The 24,371-nt window shown below is 47.0% G+C and overlaps 1 protein-coding gene across 1 annotated transcript in view; it reads right to left on the minus strand.

Moving 5' to 3' along the window:
* Positions 1-24,371, minus strand: part of LOC135808172 (uncharacterized) — a 76,539-nt gene that overhangs the window by 50,791 nt on the left and 1,377 nt on the right. The window contains exons 3-9 of the mRNA XM_065321324.1: positions 22,070-22,248; positions 18,352-18,449; positions 16,758-17,019; positions 15,586-15,692; positions 14,884-14,950; positions 14,153-14,338; positions 3,990-4,060 (exon numbers count right to left, since the gene is read on the minus strand). Of these exons, the coding sequence (XP_065177396.1) occupies positions 3,990-4,060; positions 14,153-14,338; positions 14,884-14,950; positions 15,586-15,692; positions 16,758-17,019; positions 18,352-18,449; positions 22,070-22,248 (970 nt within the window). The remainder of the gene's footprint in view (positions 1-3,989; positions 4,061-14,152; positions 14,339-14,883; positions 14,951-15,585; positions 15,693-16,757; positions 17,020-18,351; positions 18,450-22,069; positions 22,249-24,371) is intronic.

A 24,371-nucleotide genomic window follows, 5' to 3' on the forward strand; every position in this document is an offset into this window, starting at 1 on the left:
AAGTGGTCATTTAACCCGCCGGCTGCTCCACACTTTGGTGGCGTACACGAGGCACTAGTGAAATCTGCAAAGCGTGCCATCTTCGCCATCCTAGCAGGTGCGGAAGTGAATGATGAAGAATTGGCGACTGCAATCACCGGCGCAGAGGCGTTACTGAATTCACGACCACTTACCTACCAGTCAGCAGATGCCAGAGATTTGCTGCCGTTGACACCCAATCATTTCCTTTATGGACACCAGGGCCAGCCATTCGTACCAAAGGGCACCGACATTGTGCCGCACAGCCACCGTTATCGCTGGCGAGTTGTCCAGAGTTTGGTCCTACAAGTATGGAAGCGCTGGATGACCGAGCTATTGCCACTTCTCCACACTCGTGCAAAGTGGCGGCAGCCGCAACCAGACATCGCTGTGAACGATGTTGTGCTGGTTGTCAACACAGGAACACCCAGAGGTAAATGGAAGCTGGGACGTGTGGAGGAGGTCTACCCTGGCGTTGATGGACGGGTCCGAGTCGCGAAGGTCAAAGCTGGTGACACATCGTTGGTCCGTCCCATCGCTCAGATGTGCAAGCTTAGCTCGGAATAACGGTCAGAAGAGTGTATGATGAACATGTCCAGTAACAAAGCTGAGAGTAATTAAATAGTGTCTGAGTGACTGCAAGTGGGTGCGTATAACATCGCATTGCTTTGCCTACGTGACATTATCGGATAGTTTATAACGCTATGCACATGTATGCATAGGGTGTATATTATTCTGGAGACTGCGCACTACAGCTGCCGTCATCACTATGTTTTTAGTATCCGGTGTGAGGCACCGTAAATGGCTAAATAATTGTAGCGTTTCACTATGTTTCATCATTATTGCGAGTGCATGTGTTAGTGGCTGATTAATCTACGTTCAATCAGGGTAGGGGAGAATGTTCAGAAGATCCCGAGGTCTGAACCAACGACTATATGTCACATGCATGGTTGTGCTGTACTGCTACGCATCGGCTTCTAGTATGCTTGCATTCATGGTAGCATTGACTGTAGACCTGAGCGGTCACGTGCATGCTTCTGTCTCGCGAGTTCCCGGATGCATGCACCGGAGCTTGCGCCGCGCTGTGCTGCGCTGCTTTTGTTTAGTTCCTGGTTGTTGGACTTTTAGTAGTGTTTTAGACTAGTTGGTGTGAACAGTTGCTTTTCGGAGTTCATGTAGAAAGTTCAAGGTTATTGTTTCTTCGAATCGCTTTCCGTTGTGCACGAATGTGGAATGTGTCACTGTGTGAGTGTGCGTTCCCTTTAGTGAGCTTTTCTTAGTAACAATAACGATAACGGTTGCATAGCCTGAATAAACCACAGTTTGAGTCCAGGCGCATGTTCAAGGTTGCTTTAGACAGTAGTCCCGTCAATACGCTGGGGAAATGTGTCTAGTGTCATCAACTAGACACTCCATTGATCAAAATCACCCATAGGAAACTCCAGCAGGTTATGTCCCCACAGACTAACACATGCTTATGCTTATGCATTTTTTTATTTTATTTTTTACAGAATGCACCTCCTACTGATAGACCATAACAAGAAGAGGAGAAGAAGAAGACAAAAGAAAATAATGATCGAGACAACAAAGGAGAAAGACAGACAATGTACTAGTAGGGGCACCTGTGCCGGTCAGGCGGGACTAGCAACGCCGACCTAGGGTCTCGGCGTTAGCGCTATCCAGCGCACCATGGACGGGATTACGAAACACATGTAAATAGATAAGTGATGGGGAGGGAGTTGATTGTGGATATATGGGGTGTTACAGCGAGTCTGTAGCCCAATACCAGCGGCTTTGTCGTAGGTGCTGATGCACCTTGCCCTTGAGCGACTGGAGGGACGTCAGGCGTGGCGGAGACTGCAGCACAGTTGGGGGGCAAGTTGTTCCACTCGTCAATGATGCTGTAGGGGAAGCAGCGTTGCACGTAATCAGGATAGGAAGCCGGGAGGACGTGAGACTCGTGGCGCACCGAGTGGTCGGACCGAGTTCGAGGCATTGTTCGTGGAGGACGCTGTGGTGGGGGGGGGGGGGCGGGGACCAGCAACGTTAGTTGTTGCGGTGGCCCTGCCAGACACAGTTTATACACATAGCTGAGGGCGGTGACCAATCTCCTTCCTGCCGAACTCTGGAGGAGGACATCAGGGCCAAGAATGTGGAGGGCGCGTCTCTGCACTCGATCGAGAAGGCGCAGATGGCTTGAAGCTGCTCCCATCCATACCAATGGCGCATACTCTAGGACTGGCCTCACAAAACCTCTGTAGACGGTTCGTTTACCAGCACCATCGAGAACGCGAGCAGCTTTGCGCAGGAAGCCCAGGCGAGAATTCGCCTTAGTGCTGTGTTGTGGAAGTGGGCCTTGAAGGAGAGGCCCGAGTCAAATGTGATGCCGAGGAGTTTTACCTCCGATAGCTCAGACATGGATAGTGGTCTGCCGAGTGACAGCAAGTATGCAGATGACGTCAACTTTTACAGTACATTAAAGCCATGTTGAGAAGAAGTAGCGACTACCCGGTCATTCTATCAATATCAATCTATATAGCGGAATAAAACAGAGAGGTTCCAGGCTGTCCAAGAGAGTGCTCAATACCGAGTGGTAGAGCTGGTTCAAACAATAGGAGGACAGAGGAAGTGTTTTTACTCAGAGTTTCACGCACTAAGCGATCATCAGAAAACAGTAATTGGAAATCTGGATCAGTATTGGTTTATATCCTCACAAAGCAAAGTGTAAATAGCTGCAGTGCAAAGCGTGAATGACAGCAGTGGTGAAAGGTGACAACCACTGGAGCTGGTTGTCTCTTACTTAATTAGGTGATGGCTGTAGCTGGTTTAAAGTTCCGAAGGTAGTACCTATTCTCATGGCGACACTTCGACACAAGCTCACTCCTTTTGTTGAGAGAGAGGTGCTTGGGTGCTTGCGCGATTGCCAATTTCTGTGCCAGGCACAGGTTGCACCTTTTGCTTTTGTTGCTGTAGGCCGCTCTGCGGTGTACCGCCCATTGAATGCTGCATGCCTTCCCTTCATCCTTTTTGGTCCAGACGTACTGCGATAGGCGGGTGTCCTTCTCGTGTTGTCTGTGGCGGAATGAGGATTGGTGGTTATAGTAGCGTTGTTTGAATGTTGTTGCTGTTAATCCAGTATATTCCTTTATATAGCGGAATAGCAAGCACGCAACGACCGGCCTAGGCGTGGCAGGCCACGGAAGCACCCACTACCTGTGCTACCCCAGCTTTCTCCACCAAATCCAGTCCGGTTATCTGGCACCGGTTTAACACTCATTGGTTGCTGCAGCATCAGCAATAGCAACAGCAGTGACGGTAGTCGATGGTGACTTGACAGAAAAGCCGACACCATAGTCCATCAATATCACAGATCATGGCAAACTCAGGAAGGCTCTGCCTCCTCAACAAACGCCAGGCATACGTCTCCCTGCCGAATCCACCACCATCTGACCAAACCTTACCGGCGTCAATATCGAAGCAGACTACAACAACATCTTCTCAAAGACCAAGACGTTCTACAGCTAATTACAGTACGAACTATGATACGGGCAAACAACAAAGACAAAGCTGGAGACCCAGCGTGACGGCAACACTGGACGTGACCGCCAACGATGAGGATGATGACGGAAACGGCACTGGAGGAGATTCTAGCAGTGAGTTGAGTGAGGGAGAGAGCGTGGGTATGGGAGAGTGTGAGAGTGAGTGTGGGCATGTGTTTCGACCTTAAAAGTCTTCTGTGTATAATCATTTGGTATCTCGTCCTGAATCTTACCAAGTGCATCTGATTCATGTTTCTCCGTTTTGTGTCGTGGATGTCATAGTTATCAGTTACAGGTGAAGCCTTTGTGAAGTGTCCGTCCAGCTCGTTCTGTTGAACGCCATTCTAAAACTATCGTTACCTCGACGCTTATTTACACCAACATATGCCTGCTTTTCTAAGAACAAACGGGTAGTGTACGTCAACAGCTTACCGTCGAGCTGATCAAGCTACGCTCATCCTCACTACCGGTGTACAGGCGGCCTGGTTGACTAGCAGCTATTTCTGCAAAGCAGATATATGCACTCACACACACACACACACACATACACACACACACACACACACACACACATGTACACGTACACACACGTACATGTACATGCACATGCATGCATGCACGCACACACACAACATATACACACACACACAACATACACACGCACACACACACATACACGTGCATGCACATCCATGCGCGCACGCACACGCACACACACAACATACACACATGTATTAGCGAGGTCAGGCGAAAATTCAATTTTGGACCCTATTGAATTGGGTATTTACGGAAAGTTTAGGGCTTCAGGCGTTCAAATCTAAAATTTGGGCTGGGTTGGAGCAACTGGAAGAGAGTTATGGGTGTTGAACGGAGCGCGTGATCTTTTTGTCGCGATGAATGTACGCGTGGGAGCTCGAAAAGTGGCACCCGCCACTCGGGTTCCAAGTCGCGACGCAGAGTGCATGATGTAATCCCCCAGATCACGTGCGTATACTTTGCTATGCCGGCGGCACGACTGCACACACAGACACAGACTGAGTACACTGTACAGTCTCTCTGTACTTACTACTTTTGCCATTTTACTTTTTCAGTTTGGGGACGAGTGAACTACTTTGAAGTCAAGGAAGTCTTTTGAAGATGATTGAGCTGATTTGAAGAAGAGAACTAAGTAAACTAACAATTTTGAAATGTAGCTCCACGGAAAACATTTTGGCCGAAGCCTGCTGCTGCTAGTACTGTGACATCGCATTTGGACTTGAGTGAAATGGTTCAGATGTTTTGCAGGGAAGAGAATAATCGTCTTGACCTACAACTCGACGACGCACAGCAACAGACCACCCAACTTGGGAGGCTCAAGTTGTCAGTTTTGAGCCAGTTTGTCACACTCCCTGACTGTAAAAAATCTGGTTAAGTTGGTGGACAGTTTGTCATAACTTTTTGGTCCTTTTCCTTTCTTCATAATAATCAATCTGTTTGCATTATGTACAAGAATATGTATGTACAAGAAATTCCTACTCGCAATCTTCAAAGCCTTGTCCGGTAGCAGACCTGATTATGAAGATGATCGTAACTGTGAAATTTAACGTCAAACTTCACCGTCAGATGAGTCGGAAGAGGCAGGGGAAGCCGTAGTTGACTCTGGCCGGGATGCTGCTGCACTGAGTGCCATTAACCGTTGCAGGTTGCCTTGCATTGTGTCAAGGGGCAGGACTTTGCCATCTTTAGAAAGAGAAAACAAGCTCCGGTCCGCAGATTGCTTCATCACGTGCTTGCGGAAACGCAACTGGTCGCCGAGTGCCTCCCGCTTCTTCGAGATGGTGAGCAAGGAAGAGTAATGCTGGGCGAAACATTATCCTGAACCCAGAGGCCACCACAAGACGACAGCGCCACTGTTGCCCGCTGCACTTGCTGTGCCTTGCGCTCAGCTTGCCTCTTCTTGGCTGCCTGCTTCTCCACTAGCTTCTTCTTCCGGTACTCCGAAATCGCTTGGCGCCTCTGGCGTGCCAGGTCCTTATGCTCACCGACCAAGTTCCGGGCCGTCTGAAGGATGTCGGCCTTCTCTTCGGCTGACTTTGTGCCCAGCCACTGTATTGTATGGTTATTGCGCATCATAATCAGAGCTTCAATTGTCAATGTGGTCGCGCTTGGCTTTTCCCGCAGAGATCTATCCATCTGTGCTCAGTCTCAGCAGCATCGACGGTTTTGGAAGCACCAGTGAGCCCAGGCACGAATCATATGGTCTGGAAAGCTGTGCACAGCACTTGGAGCAGATCTTTGGTCTCCTGGTCCTTGGCGGTTGCGTCATGAGAGACGTGAAGTCCTCACAGCCCCTGCTGACCTGCGCACCCGGGAACGGCACAGCACTTCCATCGAGTAAGTCAGCAGCATCCTCTGCCCAAGCAGCCAAACGTGTTGTCACATCTTGGTAAATTTTAATGGCAGCTGCAAATGGCGTGCTGTCATCTGCCAGAGCCCGCCACAGAGGTGCCGTTAGAAGCTTGCCGAGGATGCCCAGAGCTCTGCACCCAGTAACAAACACTGGTGTCGCCACGTCACTTACCACTGCGCCGATCAGCCGGTTGCGATCGCTGAACGCACAGTACTCTTTGATGATACATTCTAGAAAGAATACTCTAGCTGCATCATAGAATAAAATGTTAAACCGATTTCCTCTGAATCTGGCTAACGGCAACGTCTTGACCCCCTTTGTACTTGCATACTCGGCAAACTCCACCATCTTCCTGGCTTGCTCCGACCCATGCTTTTCGAAAGACTTGCATACTGTCCTGATCAAGCGGATGGCACCGCAGTCCTTTGGCTTGTTTGATGTGTCACCTATGCACCGGAACAAAGAATGTGCACAAAATACTCACTAGTCATGTATCATTCCGGTGTGTCTAATACAACTAGCTTAGTAAGAAAACATGTGTAGTATTCTTTGTTTTCTTGGATCAAAACAAGATCCTTGACTCACTCTTGCACGGCAATTAAAACTTTGAAATTGAAGTCCAGAAACGAGCGAGTGTGCGTAAAACAGCCCATGCTAGATCATGTAGTAGAATACATTTTGTGTGTGCAATATACTGGTCACTGTGTGTATATGGGGGGGGGGCATGTTGTTTTTGCACTGCATTAACTTAACAATATGTGAGCACTATCTTCATGATCATGCACTTTTCTAATCAGTCATTTGGCAGAATATGCTTGCATGGTACGTGTCTTCTCTTACCTAGTATTGATTGCTCATATTGAAGCAGCGCAGCGGAGCAGAGTTCTGCGAGGTTGATGAGCATGTGTAGGCCACAGAAGTGACTGTTGACTCTCGAAAGAGCAGCCTTCTCCTCAGCTGAGATTGAATCCCAGTTATCCTTAACAATTGGCAACACTTCGTCCGGTACGTCTGCAGCATTGTGTTGAACTTCGTATTGACGGAAGCTCTATCTGTCATCGTGTTCTTTACGTGTGACAGCAGCTGCTCACCTAAGTTTTTCTTTCCTCTCTCTTCGCCTGCTCGGTTTATCTCCTGTATTGCTTGTTTCAGCAGGTCCAATGTATGTTCTGCTGACCCAGACACTATTTCATTGACTCACACCGTATACTGTCCTTCTTCCGTCGACAGCTGGTTTCCTCCCAAACGTCGTTCCATCATAATGCGGTGTGTTGTAGGTGTCTGCTGCTGCGACCTCGCCTAGCTGTGCTAGCGCAACTCCTCTCCCCTCCCCGATCATGTCTTTCAGCAGCGTGTGGCTTGGGAGCCTAGTCGCCTGTTTATCGGCAAGCTTGAGAACATCTTATGCAACATTGTGCACGCCTACATTGCGGCTGAGCAACGACAAGCAACACTCTCGCATGCTGTCCGTGTACTTGCCATCCTCGTATGTTACTAGCTCTGAGTGCTTATCGAGTTTGTCTTGCATGTCTTCCAGCTGATCTTCAGGAGCTGCTATTTGGCCCAGGCTGTCACTCTGGAGAAGTTGTGTCTGTGCATCTCGCAATGAATCCTCGTTCTGCTCAGCCCCTAAGCTACTGTCATCGCCTTCCTGACGCTTGCTTTTCTTTGTAGTAGCGCAACATCCGTTGGGCTCGGCTGCATTTCTCTACCAGCTCTTGGCGTGTCTGTAGGAGCTCTGTAATATCCACATCCAGTTTCATGATTGCACTTTCTTTTTCCTTGAGATTCTTCTTAGTTTCCTTCAGCATGTCTTGATGTTCCTCTATGGAATGATCCCGGCGCTGTAATTTTTTCCTCATATTCCGTAATGTAGTTTCTGCTGCATTTAGCCGTTGTTGAATCTTGTCCTGTTCATCCTGCATGGGGTTTGTTGCAGCCGGCTCGGTAACAATACTAACATCAGTTGAACTTGCAGTTGCCGCATGCATACCAGTAGTGGCAGTACTGGTAGCAGCAAAATGTCTGGCAAATTATACTTTTCGGCCATAAAACTGTCAAACTGCTCTTTGCCGTCCGGTCGGTTCTTGCTTTTCCGGTATTCGCGGTGCTTCTCTTTAACCCGGTTTAGCGATGACAGTAGTGCAGCTTCTTCTTGCCTAGGGAACTCTGACGTAGCTAATCAATGAAGCTCCATCAACCACTTACACAATTTGTCATTGCCAATTTTTTTCTGCTGTGGCGAGTTTGACTAAATCCAACACCAATCCATGATTGCAAACTGCAACTAGTGTTGGCAACGGGTTTCCATATTCAAAATCATTCATGCATACCGTATTATCTCTATTATAAGCACGGTCCTTTATTTTTTCAATGTACCTCTGCCCCGTGCTATTAAGGTGGCTCCTACCCCTCGGGTCCAAATTTTTTTGTTTGAAACGTGGCTACAAACGATTGTACTTTGTTCCATTGGATATCTAGTGTCCGGAGACAAAATATTATGAAGTTCTACCGGCCGGTTTCACTCGGGGGAGGGGCCAAACATAGCATACTCACAATTGCCAATTTAGGCCAAAAAATACCGGAAAACCACTTTTTTGGCCGTAGCACTTATAGTTACACCATTTTTCTTGATGTTCAACATCAGGACAGTAGTATACTTGCTAAATACCAGCATAAGCTGTAGAAGTGGGTAGACTTCTGCTAGAAGGTGACCTTTTTTCTCTTTTCGGAATCATCCCATTTCAGCGCACACGTCCCACGTACTAGCCCCGCCCACAAGTATTTGATACTGGACTTACTCTGTATTCGATGGTTATGCTATCATAACCTAATAGTGGTACTGTGTAACAAGTTTGAGCAGGTTCTACCGAAGGTAACTCTTGAAATAAAACTTTGAAGTTGCAAGTGATGCCATATTTTCAAGGATCAGCACATTGCACTGGGGCATTGTCCAACGCCTTAGAACCCCTGACTCCACCATATGACAGATACGTGCCTTACAATACTTGATTGCAACATCTTCCAAACATAGTAGTAGAGCTTTGGATCAAGTTTTAGCAGTTTCCACCGAAGCTAACTATCAAAATAGAACTTTGAAGTCGCCCACATACTAAATGCCATAGCTGAGAATGTGCATGGAGTGTATGGTCTAAAGGTTTTCACAACTAGCTCCAATGCGGCAGATACGTGTCTTACATTACTCGATTGCAACATCATCAGAACATAGTAGTAGAGCTTTGGATCAGGTTTAGACAGTTTCTACCGAAGCTAACTATCAAAATAGAACTTTGAAGTCGCCCACATACTAAATGCCATACATGTAGCTGAGCATGTGTATTGAGTGTACATGTATGCTCTAATGTTTTTCACAACTTTCTCCAACATGAAGCCGATAGTGATGTGGAATTTGTTGACTGCTTTGTCCAAAACATAGTGCTGAAGCAAGGCACATTGAGCACTTTCTACTGGTAATGCAATTATTATAATTATATTATACAGTGTTTGCTGCCAACATAGCAAGCAATCCTTCAGTTCTATACTAAAATCGTCTTCCACTGGGTGCGGTCCAATGGCTTTTCACTTCACATCTAGCCACTGTTCTTCGTGCATTACTTGAATGCCAAGTCTTCGTGGTAATGAAGCTAAGAGCCACACTGGAGAAGTTTCTACTGAAGCTAACTATCAAAAATATAAAATTTCCAAGATGCTACTATTACATCAAGCAGCTGTGTGTGAAATGCCACTCTGTTGAACACAGTAAGCAAAATTGAGTCACTAAAACACTGTTTGCCAGATATAAGCTGTTGAGACTGATAGCAGCTGTATGATCTGATATGGATGGTGGTTCCACACTGACCAGCACAGGCAGAAGAACACACAAGTAATACACGTTCTTCGAAGTAAAATCATGTAAATACAAGCGTATATACACGCATCACTCCTGTTTTCAACAACCGGCAGTCCTGGGCTACTCCAGCTGGTCAGAGTGCAATCATTTCTGCAGCAGGCTTGACTTGGAAAGCTAATCACAACTGCCATGGCTGCAACGTAAGTATTACCAGCGCTTTTACAGTGCTACTTGTATTATATTCTTGTCAATCCATTGTGGTGCATGGCACTCGTTTTCAACAACCGAGTTTATGTCATTACATAGTTGCATATCCAACGCCAGTAGAAAAAAGAGGGGGTGGGGGCAAATTACCACGGTTCAACACTAGTCATGTTGAACAGCGTTATGCCATGCCCGGCGCACACACAAAACGCCCGCGCGAGCGCGTACACAAAACGCCCGCGCGCATGCATGTACACATCACACACACATTCGTGCGACTTTACATAGCCTGCACTGTCGTTCTACGTCATAGGAGTGAGTGCACACACACATATATATGTACACGTAGATTGCCTAATTTTGCATACGTGATAAAATTGTATATGTATACCCACACATGCGTGCACATAATAGATAGATTCAGCGGCATACGCATGAGTGTGCGTCAATAGGGCCAAATGCCAATTATCGGATTGGTCTGTGAAAGTTGCACGCCGCGGCACGACAAACTTTCGGACAGTCTAAAGATATGACACAATGAATGTGGAATACCCACCAGTGTGTAAGACCATTTCATATCTATTTCGCAGCGTTTGTGATTTTCAGAGCGTCCCTGTTGATATCTGATGTCCTCACTTGGTTGATGACACAGTCACAAATTATCAAATTCACCTCCAATGCCATCCAATCTGCGTTCCGCGATACATGTACAGTGAACGGTGGTGAGGAACGCCAAGCAGCAATAAAACAGTCGACACTCCCAAGGAGAGGATACAATTCAACAGCGTATTGAAGTACGAATTGTTCTAAACAATTTTCAAGACACAATTACAAAATTTGAAGTGCGTCTTGAAACGTGTTTGAAGTGCTTCGATGTATTTACCTTCGATCTCCCTGAATCGATCCATCCACAGCTACCTGACGAATTTGCCAGTCAGTGCGGGAGATGATCGAGCAAGTCATATTTGAACTGAGGTCGCGACATGTCAGTGGCACTGGCAGGAAATCTACACAAGCGTATTCTGAAATAATTTTCTAAGACTCAGGCATGATTCAAGAGCGGACTTTGATTTCTCCCTTCTTATAGTACGAGCACCAGTCGACATTGCATTCTTGGAAAATCTTCTGCGAGTGCTTCCCCTTTCATAGAAAGAACGAGTGAAGAGGGACACTAGCAGCAGGTTCCAGCTAGGTCGCCAGAATTGCAGAAAATCGAGAAGACGTTTCCTACAACGATTTACTCGGACAAAAATCATCGCTACCGAAAAATTTACTGAAAATCTACACTTTTCAAACGATGCGCGCGCAGAGGGTGTGAGCCACCTTAATGGAGACGTTCCTTTGTTGGAGACTGTTCCATTATTATTTCAACCTCATTTCAGAGGCTTGTTGCCATGCCAAATTCATGTCAGACACACACATTTCAGGGTTTTTTCGCCTGTACAGATAATGAATTTACACAGTGTGCTTATAATGGAGACTGAGCACTTTATTTTTTGAATGCCGCCCCAAGGTGTTCTATTATTGGAGACGTGCTATTATTGGAGACTGTGCTTATAATAGAGATAATACGGTACATCGGGACAAAACTGTGCAAGAAAGTCATAGCCTTCCAAATCAGTACTTGCACTAGTGCCTGAGCTGGCTGAGGCTGAAGCCAGTGAAGGAGAAGTAGCCATTGCCTTGCTTTCCCACAAGCTTCAAGTACGAGTATACACCAAAACCTGTACACCAGCTGCAAGCAAATCTACATCAAACTGACGGCGATTTGCTTGCTTCTGTTGCTTATCTTGCTTGCCCATGGCCCACGCTCGACATGGCGATCCAGCACACCAGTGAGGAGCCATTATTATTACAATACAATCCCACAACCCAGTTACCTGTAGGCTGTACGGCTGTAGACGCCATATCCCAAAACGAACCCACGCACCAGTTAGTCATGAGTCATTTCACAAAACGACCCCACACGCCAGTTAGTCAGTCATTTCACAAAACGATCCTCCAGGCTCCACTGCCACTGCCTCCACGCTTAAAGGGGAAGTCCGGTGAAAAATTTAAATTTCACAGTCCGTAGAGTTCGGGGCGCTGAGTCGAATGGTCTTTGTCCGAGGAGGCTGCGGCCTATGGTTCGTCAGATACGCCCAATCGAACATGTGCGAATTTGAGCGCACCTCACCCAGATCCAGATGATGACGTCACAGCGTGCAGCCAGGTAGCCACACCATCTAGATGTGTACAAAACGGCCATACTCGGAGCGCGTTCGATTGGGGAACCGTTTGTCGCAGCTTCTTCGGACTAAGACCATTCGATTCAGTGTTACAAACACGACGTACCCTTTGATGTTCAGCTCGGTAAACCTCGAGGTTATACCGTATTTTAGCCGTTTCCGAGTTGGACTTTTTCCGTCGGCATGCACTGTCCTCTACGGCTCAGCAATGCGCTGCGTGCATGCTAGCTGTAGTGTAGATCTACTAGTAAGTAGTACTAGTAGTAGTCAACAAATTCATCACACACGGAACTACTCCCGCACTGCCGTGCTGGGGTACTAGGGTAGGTAGATACAACAAGACTCAGAAAACTAGTCAACACACGGACTTGTCATGTACTACACTCGTATCACTACTATCAGTCGTATTGTACAGTCATGTAGTCAGAGAACGAGCGTTTCTCCTTGCCGGTGCTGGTGGTTGTGCCTTGAGAAAGAAATTTTAGTTTTCTGCTCCCGCCTCATTATTAATTTTTATGCTACAGCGATGAGTGCACAACCATGACAAGTGACAAAACAGCGAACAGCTTCCGGACCTAGAACTTTCAGATCCCGTAGCGTTGCGAGCGAAGAGTCGTGCCATGCCCGTGGTTCAAAGAGCCTGCACTGTTCTCCAATTGAGTAGTCCGAAATATGCCAAGTTCGCACCAAAACTTCACCATGTGGCAGGCTACTGGAGTCTAAGCGAATCGGTATGGAATTTTTAGCACTCGCATCACTCTTCTCTATTTTGGCGACTCTGCTCTCCAGCGATCTGATCCTCGTCTGCAATAGCTGCTGCTTCTTCATCAGTCGGAAACTCAGTAGCGCTCACTCTTGACCGGCCCGCGCGGCCATTTCTTCAGCTGAATACCCAGGTTCTCAGCCCCAGACCGAACTCATGAAGGTCAGCCATGGCTGCATCCTCACTCTCCCAAGGGGTTACGTCTTCGGAGTCGTTGCACCACCCACTATGGGTCGCCAAATCATTTGAAATAGCACTGACACTATTGCTTTCACGCACTCCTTTTGTCGTTTGACCTAGCTGCACGCTATGACGTTGCGGAGGGTGTGGCGCGGCCGCATGACGTCATGGCGCAGCCCCCGAAACTCAGTTCTTCAAACGGAAATATCTCGAGAACGCTTTGTCGGAGACACGTGGGACCAACACCATTCGACTCAGCGGCCGAAACTCTACCGACCCTGAAATTTAAATTTTTCACCGGACTTCCCCTTTAACGATAGCTACACCAATTTGGAGCCATATCTTCGGTGCGCCTCTTGTTACGCCAATGAAATTTTGAAGTCCAAAGGATTAGGGGGCTCTGAGCATGATGCCGCAACAACCTAAGGCGTAACAAGAGGCACAAGGACCGAAACCCGCCCTCGAACATTGGCAAAAAGCGCGAGACATGTGTCGACGGACAAGCGCCTGGACGTCGCGCAAGCGGGTGGAGGCATTGCTCCATATCCTTACCAAAGGACTAGAAAGTTGAAATCGCCCAAAAGGAGCAAGGAGACTGCACAAGCAAAGTTCAAATGCATGCCGGTTTTGTACACCTCCCGTAAAAATCGAAAAATGCCAGTGAGGCCCATGTACCATTACATCATCGATTTTCAATGGGCCAAGCGCGACAAGCTAAGTCCTTCAACTCGTCACGTGCCTGACCTCGCTACATGTATACATACAACACACACACGTACACACACGTACACATGTACACACACATATACACACACACATAATATATACACGTACACACACACGTACACACACACACACACACATAATCATCCTTAAGCTGCTGTGCAGAAATATTCAGCCATTCAGTAGTCAAGAAGAGTACAAACTAACAAACTAACAAACTGATGTACACAAATACAATGTCTAAACAGCCGTTCTTACCGAGGTTTCCATCACCGTCGAAATCCCCGTGTGCAATGGCATATGATGTCATTGTGCTGTGTTCCCCGGCTGCACTCTCCACACCATGCCATCTCAGGTTTTTCACTTCAGGTGGCGACGAAGAACTCAAAGTCGCTGGCTCTGTTGCTGATGAAGGCAGCTGGACATCAAATGTCCAGAATAAACCTTATGGAAAATAAACCGGGAGCACAACACGAATATATTTGTATAGTATCTGCAGCAGTGGACCGTGTGGTTATAAGTGGCCATTAATCATACACTGATGGTACCTGCCTAATAACCAAAAGCAGTATTGGATGAAATTGAGCAGTTCTGGTGACAACATGTTCCAAGCCAATGACACCCTTCTACTGGGCTATCTACCCATTTCAATGGGCAAAGAACACAAGTTTTAAAATCACTGACTTCCCTCAAAAATCCTCCCAAAAACCCATCACCATCAGACGACTCGATCTTTGTTATGTCGAGCCACTCATGAAACTCCTAAAGAACTGACCACCCAACTAGTTTGGTTCTAGAAACATATTCCAATGACACACATTCCAATGACACACATTCCAATGACACACATTCCAATGACACATATTCCAATGCATCGTATCAAGGTGTAGAGGAGCACAGGTGTCGTACAACGGTGGGTCACTTGAAACAATAGCCAAACAACTGTATTCGAAGCAGTGGGAAAGACAGTGAATAGGAGAAAAACTAACCAGAGCCTTGGAAAGTAGCTGGACCTCCCATCGCAATCCGTGACATGGGAAAACGCTCCGACACATTCTGCAGTTAGAATGCGGAAATAATAGCACAGATTAGGCTAGGGAGAAAGACAGAAAGACCCGACCACAGCGGGAATCTTGATGCACCTTGTCAACCCTTGATACTTGCGATGCAGAACACAAATGAGAATGTTGAAATGTAAATCTTTATTGACAAACTTAGCATTCGGCCGGCACTGTGGATCAATTCTAAGTGCTCGTGATACAGCACACGTAACGCTATATGAACAGTATTTTCCCATCGTCCATCTCACGGCCATGTACACTATGATTATGTATGTTAGGGCTACCTAACTGCTATCCAGTGTACTACATGTACTAGTGTGTCATCAAGCAGGCCCGCGTGTTGGTCTGCATGTTATAACTAAAAACTACATATTTACACACAAACTGCAACTGCAAAGAACGCTCCTTCGGACCAATACAGCTCAGCATAACACGTCTCCAAATTAGGTGCCATATATACGATTTTCCGTAATGCCAGGTCACACGCTGAGCACGCGGCTTAGTCACGAGGTGGTCACGTGACGCGCGCTCGCAGCACTCCACCGCCAGGATGCGCGTGCCTGGGCTAACTACGTTTTTCTGCGCCCCACATTTAACGATTTGATCTTTCTCAACGAGAATTGCACTTACCATCGGGGTTGCAGCCAATGCCATTCCAGTCATGCTTCCCATCAAACCACCCCACCCGTTGCACAGGTAGCCTGTGAATTTGCTATCAGTTACTGCATGGAACAATGCTGTCAATACAAGTACGGCAATATAGCAACATGGACAATAATTTGTTGGAGAGGGTCGGAGAAAATCAGTGTTTGGGAAGTCTGCTCATACCCTCTACAAGTAGAATATGCTATGATTTCCCACAGGAGGGGATTTCCCACAGGAGGGGAGATTTCCCACAGGAGGGAGATTTCCCAGCAGGAGGGAGACTTCCCAGCAGGAGGGAGACTTCCCAGCAGGAGGGAGACTTCCCAGCAGGAGGGAGACTTCCCAGCAGGAGGGAGATTTCCCAGCAGGAGGGAGACTTCCCAGCAGGAGGGAGACTTCCCAGCAGGAGGGAGACTTCCCAGCAGGAGGGAGACTTCCCAGCAGGAGGGAGACTTCCCAGCAGGAGGGAGACTTCCCAGCAGGAGGGAGACTTCCCAGCAGGAGGGAGACTTCCCAGCAGGAGGGAGACTTCCCAGCAGGAGGGAGACTTCCCAGCAGGAGGGAGACTTCCCAGCAGGAGGGAGACTTCCCAGCAGGAGGGAGACTTCCCAGCAGGAGGGAGACTTCCCAGCAGGAGGGAGACTTCCCAGCAGGAGGGAGACTTCCCAGCAGGAGGGAGACTTCCCAGCAGGAGGGAGATTTCCCAGCAGGAGGGAGACTTCCCAGCAGGAGGGAAACTTCCCAGCAGGAGGGAAACTTCCCATAGGGTAAATGAGAGGGTGGTTGCGTCTCACAGTTTGAATAGTGGCATTGGCTTGCATGTGGCCAGTTCTTTCTGTCATTCGTTCCGTAGGTACCAGCTTGGTTTGGGCAAGCCTCAACTTGCACTGCTATACATTCCTTACCTTTTGCGGTCCATCGCTATATCATTTGCATACCATACGACTTTTGCAGTTTTTTACTTTCAATCTGAAATTAAAAATGCAATTTGAATTGTGGTGGTTTGCCCAAATCAGTTTGGTTTGGATGTAAAGCACCAGAAAGTACCCAACCAAATACTTTCTGCAGGTCACTGGAAAAATTCAAAAGAATGAGATGTTTACTGTCCGTATTCTCACAGGAACGGGAATGATTGTAATGCGGGATTGATCGCTTACCACGCCATGCAAACAACGTCCTATCGTGCCCGACAAGCCTGGCTGACTTCGCAGGTGCAATGGTCGTTGTGCTTTTCCTGCTAGTGGTGGTGTGTTGTCCAAGACTAGACAGGTTGGAAGGGAGTAGTATACACTTGCCGGTTGGGTCATACAGTCTGTGATTGCTGCCGGGATTGCAGGGTGTGAACTGCTCATACACACCACATTCAGGTATGGATGGTCTTAAACATGGTGAAGTCCAGCCATAGTGACTGGCACAGACCTGGAAATAGACAACACCATTTTGGAAAGAACAGGGAAATTATCCACAATACATGCACACATGCACGCACACCTCAACCTCAGATCTGCCCATTGCTGGAAAGTGTCCCACATTGGTCCCACATTGGTCCCACACAGGTCCCACACAGGTCCCACACTGGTCCCACACTGGTCCCACACTGGTCCCACACTGGTCCCACACTGGTCCCACACTGGTCCCACACTGGTCCCACACTGGTCCCACACTGGTCCCACACTGGTCCACTGGTGGCGAAAACCCTTTACAGGTGTACCGTTGACGGCTGTTCGAAGGCTTTCACCTGATCTGATGAGTTGACGCGACACACGTGTACCGGCACTGGTGAAAAGAAGTGCATGCACTGTTGCACATACATCCTGGGTGTGACAAGCGCTTCATGAGATCAAACCACCAAAAAAAGCATGAGAAGATTCACACTCCGGGGCCAAGGAGACACAAGGTCCAGACTCCGACAGAAGCGAGCGCTCAGGCGGAATACTCTGACCAGTACTTGAATGGGCTGCCTCTGCACTAACTAATTAAATTAAGAAAATTAAGTGATTGTTTAGGAACGTCTTCCTCACATTCTAGTTCCCGGTGAACAAATTACCCACTACGGCACGCTGCACACCGACCCACCGACAGTGGCTTTCTCTGCCGGGGTCCGTGACCTCTGCCGACGAGGACGTTCAGTGCAAAACTCACACGTTGACTCGCGTTGACGCTGACGCACACTCTACGTCAGGGTACTTCACAGCAACCAGTGTATAATCAACCAGCAAGGAAGCTCATAGTAGTCCAACACTGGTCTAACACTGGTCCCACACTGGCGAAAACCCATCACAGGTGTACAGTTGACGGCTGTTCGAAGGCTTTTACTCGAACTGACGAGCTGAACCGGCACACATGTACCGACACTGGTGAAAAGAAGTGCAGGCACTGCTGCACATAAATCTTGGGTGTGACAAGCGCTTCATGAGCTCAAACCACCAAAAAAAGCATGAAAAATACATACTCCGGGGCCAAGGAGAGCAAGGTTCAGACACCCACAGAAGCGAGCGCTCAGGCGGAACACTCTGACCAGTACTTGAAAGTGGGCTGCCTCTGCACTAACTACTTAAACTTAGTGAGTGTTTAGTGAACGTCTTCCCGACATTCTAGTTCCCGGTGAACAAATGACCCACTATGACACCTGCATACCGACCCTACTCCCCCCCCCCCCCCACACACACACATACACCACAACCCTATCCCCCCCCCCCCCCCCCGAACCCTACTCCCCACCCCGCCCCGTGAACACTAACTCTTACTTACGATGACTGGCTGGTTGGGACCGAGGCTTAGAACACTTTCACCCAATCTCATGTTGGACTTCACCTCCTGTAGTCCATCACTGTCCATAGGTTTCTCACCTAATCAGCAACAGCAACAGTGACAATGGAAGAATCAGCAACAGTGCCAACAGCTGTTACAGCAGAAGCAGTGGTACCCACATACAGGTGTGAACGCTACGCACTTTTCATGCAAGCTACTTTTCTGCATTCTGCACTTGCTTTCATGCACGTGTCGCTGGCATACGCGATACGGGCCGGGTTTGTGTATTGGTTTTTGAACCATGTGGTTCTTCTTTTCAGTTTAGTTGTTCTTTGGTTGCTCCGCGAGTTGTTGCTTTGGTTGGAGACAAAGATGGCTTTCCGTTTCAGTAATATAATGTAATGTAACTATAACTGATAGTATACTGTTGAGTGTTGGGATGCGTTGGGACCCCTACACCATTAACAGCAGCAGCAGCATGAAGTAGAATAGTTCGTCTCTCTCTCCACAAGTATTTGATACCATACAGCACGTTTATTTATTGCTTCAAGTTATAGATTTTGAATTTGTACGTCGTGTTCTTCGTTTTGAGACTTTGCTTACCGTTCTGTTCTGTGATCCATACTCTGCATTCTCCGCGCCTGCTCTGTTCCTTTCTTCTCTTGCTATTATCATGTTTCCTTTCTTCTCTGACTCACTGACTGTCAACTTGTCTAGTTTCGAATTGTTTCATTGTCCGCCAGATCGCAGAGATCGTTTCCTGCATCGTAGCTCACGGTTACTTTTCGAACACATTTTTGTGTAGGCATTTTCACGAGTTGTGTTGACGTCATGCCCTATCAGCTACGCGTCATTATTGCGAGCATGCGCATTGCTTTTGCCTTCTGCCTTATTTGCATGCTGCGCTTGCTGCAAAGGTTAGCGTCCCCACTAGGGGTGAAACGATTAGTTCGAATATTCGAGTATTCGTTCGAAAATCTCAAACGAGCGAGTATTCGAAATTTTGCACTCGATCGTTTTTTTTGTTTTTTTTTGTTTTTTAGTACTGGCCTCTTATTTTTCAAAAACTTCTGTTGCACTGCTCATCGACTGGTATGCATGCATTAATCGTGCCTTTTAGTCAGTATTTTATGACTTGGACGATGCGATCACCACGGCAAGTAACATTATTTTGTTTTGAGATAATGAAAGTACTGGTGAAAATCGTTACTTTACACTCTGTACAAGACGTTGGCGACTTTTGTTCTATGTTCACAGATAATTTCTTCCGAATTGCTCGAGAACTCACAAATCTAGCGCTTTTGAATTTCGATAAAATACTCGAAATAATCGGATACTCGATCGAATATTATGAATGAGTGATCGATTGGTCAAAAAAAATACTCGTTCACCCCTAGTCCCCACGCTTGCTGGCCGAAGCCCCATTGACCGCGCCGCGTGCGTACTCGCACACGTCAGCCGGGATTCTCCACGTCGCCTTGCCCCGCCCCCGCCGGTTCCGTGGAGTTCCGGTTTTATTTCTCCTTGTTGATTAGCTCTCCCAAGATTGAGTTGTTGTTTTCTATATCCTCACCTAACTAATTCATTTCCAAGTATCAGTCCTTTTATTTACACTACTGTCAGAGTCCGCCGTTGTGAGTGCTGTGTGCATGTGCGGAGTAGTAGTGGTGAATAATTGTTGTGCGTGCGTTACACAACAAGCAGCAGCAGTAGCAACATAGTTACGCAATGGCACAGCACAGCACCTCAAATGCCATGCCACGCCATGTGCCATGCATGCTACCACCAAACAAACTATGATCAGAGTCATACTACTAGAACTGCAGTGCAAACACCTGAGTTCCATGATTAGATTTAGCAGACCCTGTATGGTGATATACATGTGAGTTCCACGATTAGATTTAGCAGACCCTGTATGGTGATATACATGTGAGTTCCACGATTAGATTTAGCAGACCCTGTATGGTGTTATATATGTAAGTGTGCCGTGCTACAAACCCCGACCACCAGGAGTGATCAAACACATTGCCAAGCTGTTGATTGGGACTGCTTCAGCACTAAGATAGACAGGGTTGCACGAGCCATGTACGTATGTAGTAGAGGAATTCATCCGGATTTATTCACTAGTTTTAGGGAACGGAAAAGGGAAAAAGTCTGAAGAATTTTCTTCACCACCAGAACTTGAACCAGACACCTTCGCTTGAGGCCTGCAATGCCCTAACCACTGAGCTATGGTGTAGCTGTCGTCCAAGCAGAGACTGTTCAGTAGTACATGACACATGGTGTGTGTAAGTACATGACACATAGACTGGTGACAGTGTTCAGATCCTGTCCAGTAAGCCAGAGTCACCACCAGCTAAAGTTCAATATCACCATTTAGGGGCGTCGGAACCGGTGCGGCAGGTGCGGCCAAAGCCACTACAATAATTTTGGATTTTTTTTTACATTTTCAACCTTGTTGATGGCTTGTCGACTCTTGTACAGGTACCATGTTTTACATCGACAATGCGGTGTATCATCAGCATGCATATTCTTATTTCTCATATTATTCTGTAGCATTAAAATATGGCCTTTTAGGCCCAATTTTCAAAAAATTCCCGGGGGAGGACCCCGGACCCACCTCTCACACTTTCGCCGCACCAATGTTAAACTGCTTCCGACGCCCCTGCCATTCCTCGGTCTACTAGTATATCAGATAGTGTGCCCATGCATGACCATAATAGGAATATACAAAGAGTGGACTGGATGATGGAAATGGAGAGCACTACATGCTATGATGCTAGAGTAGAATGTATGGACAACATTGCCACGGCACTAATCATTGTCCTATTCTCCCATTGATTTACCTTTAAAACGGTACTCTGTACCTGCCCTCTCGATCACACTGAACTCTGTACCTGCCCTCCCAATCACACAGACCTCTGTACCTGCCCTCTCGATCACCCAGACCTCTGTACCTGCCCTCTCGATCACACAGACCTCTGTACCTGCCCTCCCAATCACACAGACCTCTGTACCTGCCCTCTCGATCACACAGACCTCTGTACCTGCCCTCTCGATCACCCAGAACTCTGTACCTGCCCTCTCGATCACCCAGAACTCTGTACCTGCCCTCTCGATCATACAGAACTCTGTACCTGCCCTCCCGATCTCACAGAACTCTGTACCTGCCCTCTCGATCACACAGAGCTCTGTACCTGCCCTCCCGATCACACAGAACTACCGTATTTCCTCGATTAATGGACCCTGCTCGAATAATAGACCATGCTCAAATAGTATACCCTCCTAGAGGTCTCACGGAAAAATAGCAGACCATGCCCGAATAAGAGACCCGGTCTCTTATTTGAGTTCATCGCTTTGCGCATGCGCACTAAGAAACTTGGTGGATCAAAAAAGGACGCGATTTTAGGTTGCGCAGCTACAATTTTCGTAGTGGCTAGTGCTTTCTTTCATTATTTGAGCACGGTCCACTATATTTTCATAGGCACATCGCTGGAAATGGTGGATTTTTAACACGTCATAATATAGAAGTTCTATATTATGACGTGTTAAAGATCCACCATTTCCAGCGATGTGCCTATCAAAATATAGTGGACCGTGCTCTAATAATGGACCATGCCCAAATAAGAGGCCCGGGGTCCAACCCCCTTCAAAAAACAAAAGACCGGGTCTATCAGTAATGGAGGAAATACGGTATGTACTACAGTCAGTAGAATACCTGTGGTGTCAACGGGTAGTTGTACGCACTCAGAGACAGTCCCGGCCTCAACTGCTGCCGATGCTGATACAGATAGTGCACATCTGTACAACACGCCTGTCTTGTGCGGATATTCTGTGGTGTTCAGTTCTTCGCTGTTGGGCAGAGTATACGATGCGGAAGGTGCACCCACTAACAAGCTGCATGGCATACAGAGTGAAGAACGACAAGGAAAAACACCATGATTATTATGCATAAAGTAGAATTCCATCTTGATACGGCAAACACTTTTGTACAAATTGAATGAATTTTATGAATTATGATGTAACGTTTGCTGTAGTATTTGAAGGTGGCTGCTCCGACCTGTGGAGCTCAAGACTCCTGTTGATGAATTGTAAACTTACACTGAAACTTAGACTAACTGGAGCACTCAGTATTTCAAGCTTTCCACTCTGCTAGGTGCCCGGGAAGTAGAGCAAATGGCAGTGCCATGCCAGGAACACGCATGGTCTAATGCTCCCGGTACAGCAAATCTCAAGCTGAACTGATGAGGGGTGAATTCTCATGCATGTGAGTGGGTATGCGGCACACTCACATACATGTGCCTTTCTCACCACCTGCACTTCTCCAATCTGCACATGCTTTAACACTGCTCGCTCTCCATGTAATCACGCCCTCAATAGTACTAGCTATAGATTAGTGCTTATTGTGCTTCAAGTATTAGTTTTAGATCTAATAATACAAATAGTCTACGTGGAGATAAAAGTTTAATAATAGCTATGAAAAGTATGAATGCCGCAGACATCACCACGCAACATGACAATTTGTTCAAGGTTTGGTTTTGTGTGTTTCCAAAATCGATTTTCACGCTCCGATCATCAGCACTGTTCATGCCCGTTTGTCACACTTACTCTTTATTTTAGTTCTCACTTTTTGTAATACTTACCACAAGTTACCCGTCATGTGTCACACTTCTTTGGATTTTTAACCTTTTTTTTCCTTGATCTCTTCAGTTCCGTTTTTCCACTGATGATCGGAGCGTGAAAATCGATTTTGGAAACACACAAAACCAAACCTTGAACAAATTGTCATGTTGCGTGGTGATGTCTGCGGCATTCATACTTTTCATAGCTATTATTAGATCTAATAATGTTCACTTTATGGTACCATATATTTTTTTAACTTGGATACCGAGGCAGTAACAAATGTAAAAAAAGGAAAAAGAAAACACATGGGAACTTATGCAGCAACTATCCACGACTGTAACAAGATGATAAACAGTCAGAAAGTGCGATAATAGGTAGGGGTCAAACGGGTGTACCTTTAACTAACAAACGGGTAATTTTCTTAACGGGCAGGTAAGCGGGTACCCTTTAGCAGCCATGTTTAATTTTTGCGCAATTTTCACCTGAATCAAGATTTTAATTCATCTGTTCTTGGGTTGCATTTCGATATCACATTGTGATTCGCAAAACGATTGGTGTCCGATAGTCGCAGGAGTAGATCTACTAGGTGCGAAAATGCAACAACAATGCAGACATCCAGCGTGGAGTTGTAAATAATTGACTCCCGCCTGGAATACACGATCCCAGCAGTGTTGCTCCGTACCGACTGGTTCATCAAAATCCAAACGGGTACCCTTTTACTAACGGTACCTGAGATTAACGGTCGGGTACCCGGGTACCCGGTACACCCCTTTGACCCCTAGATTTAATAGGGCACAAAACTGACAAGTTACTTCGACATTCAGCATTCAGCAACCTAAGACCTACAATGTGGGTCTAACACACCTTCAGTGCGCAAACCAATATCGTCCCTACTTGGAAGGTTCATGGTTACGTAGGACCGAAGAGGGGAAGGTGAGCGCAGCGAAAATGTGCACAAGCTAAGTCCCACGGCAACAAAGAATGCCGACTTTTACAGGACTATGACGAGACCAGTTGATAACATGACAATGCGGACAACTACAATTCGAAGCAGCAAAGCAACACACCACCCAACTTGGGTGGGTCAGCATTATCAGATAAAGGAAGGGGGAAGCTTTGCGAAAATGAATTGTACAGAACCGCCCCAAGTTGGGTGCCGTGGTGTGTTGTGTATTGTATAGTGACCGTCAGTGACTCAACTGTGCATAGACTGTAATAAGATCAGTCTACTAGGCAACGGGGGTGACCCCCTCACAGTTCTTCGGCGACCGACAGTACAACTCCGCGCGCGTAGTGTAGTGTAGGCGGAGCTGCATAATACATTGATGATTGTCCCGACAAGTGACTGCCTTCTGAAACCCCAGTGTAATAGCAAACAATTGAAACATCCTACCAAT

The sequence above is a fragment of the Sycon ciliatum genome, chromosome 2 (assembly GCF_964019385.1).
Source record: "Sycon ciliatum chromosome 2, ocSycCili1.1, whole genome shotgun sequence".
Taxonomy (NCBI): Eukaryota; Metazoa; Porifera; class Calcarea; order Leucosolenida; family Sycettidae; genus Sycon; species Sycon ciliatum.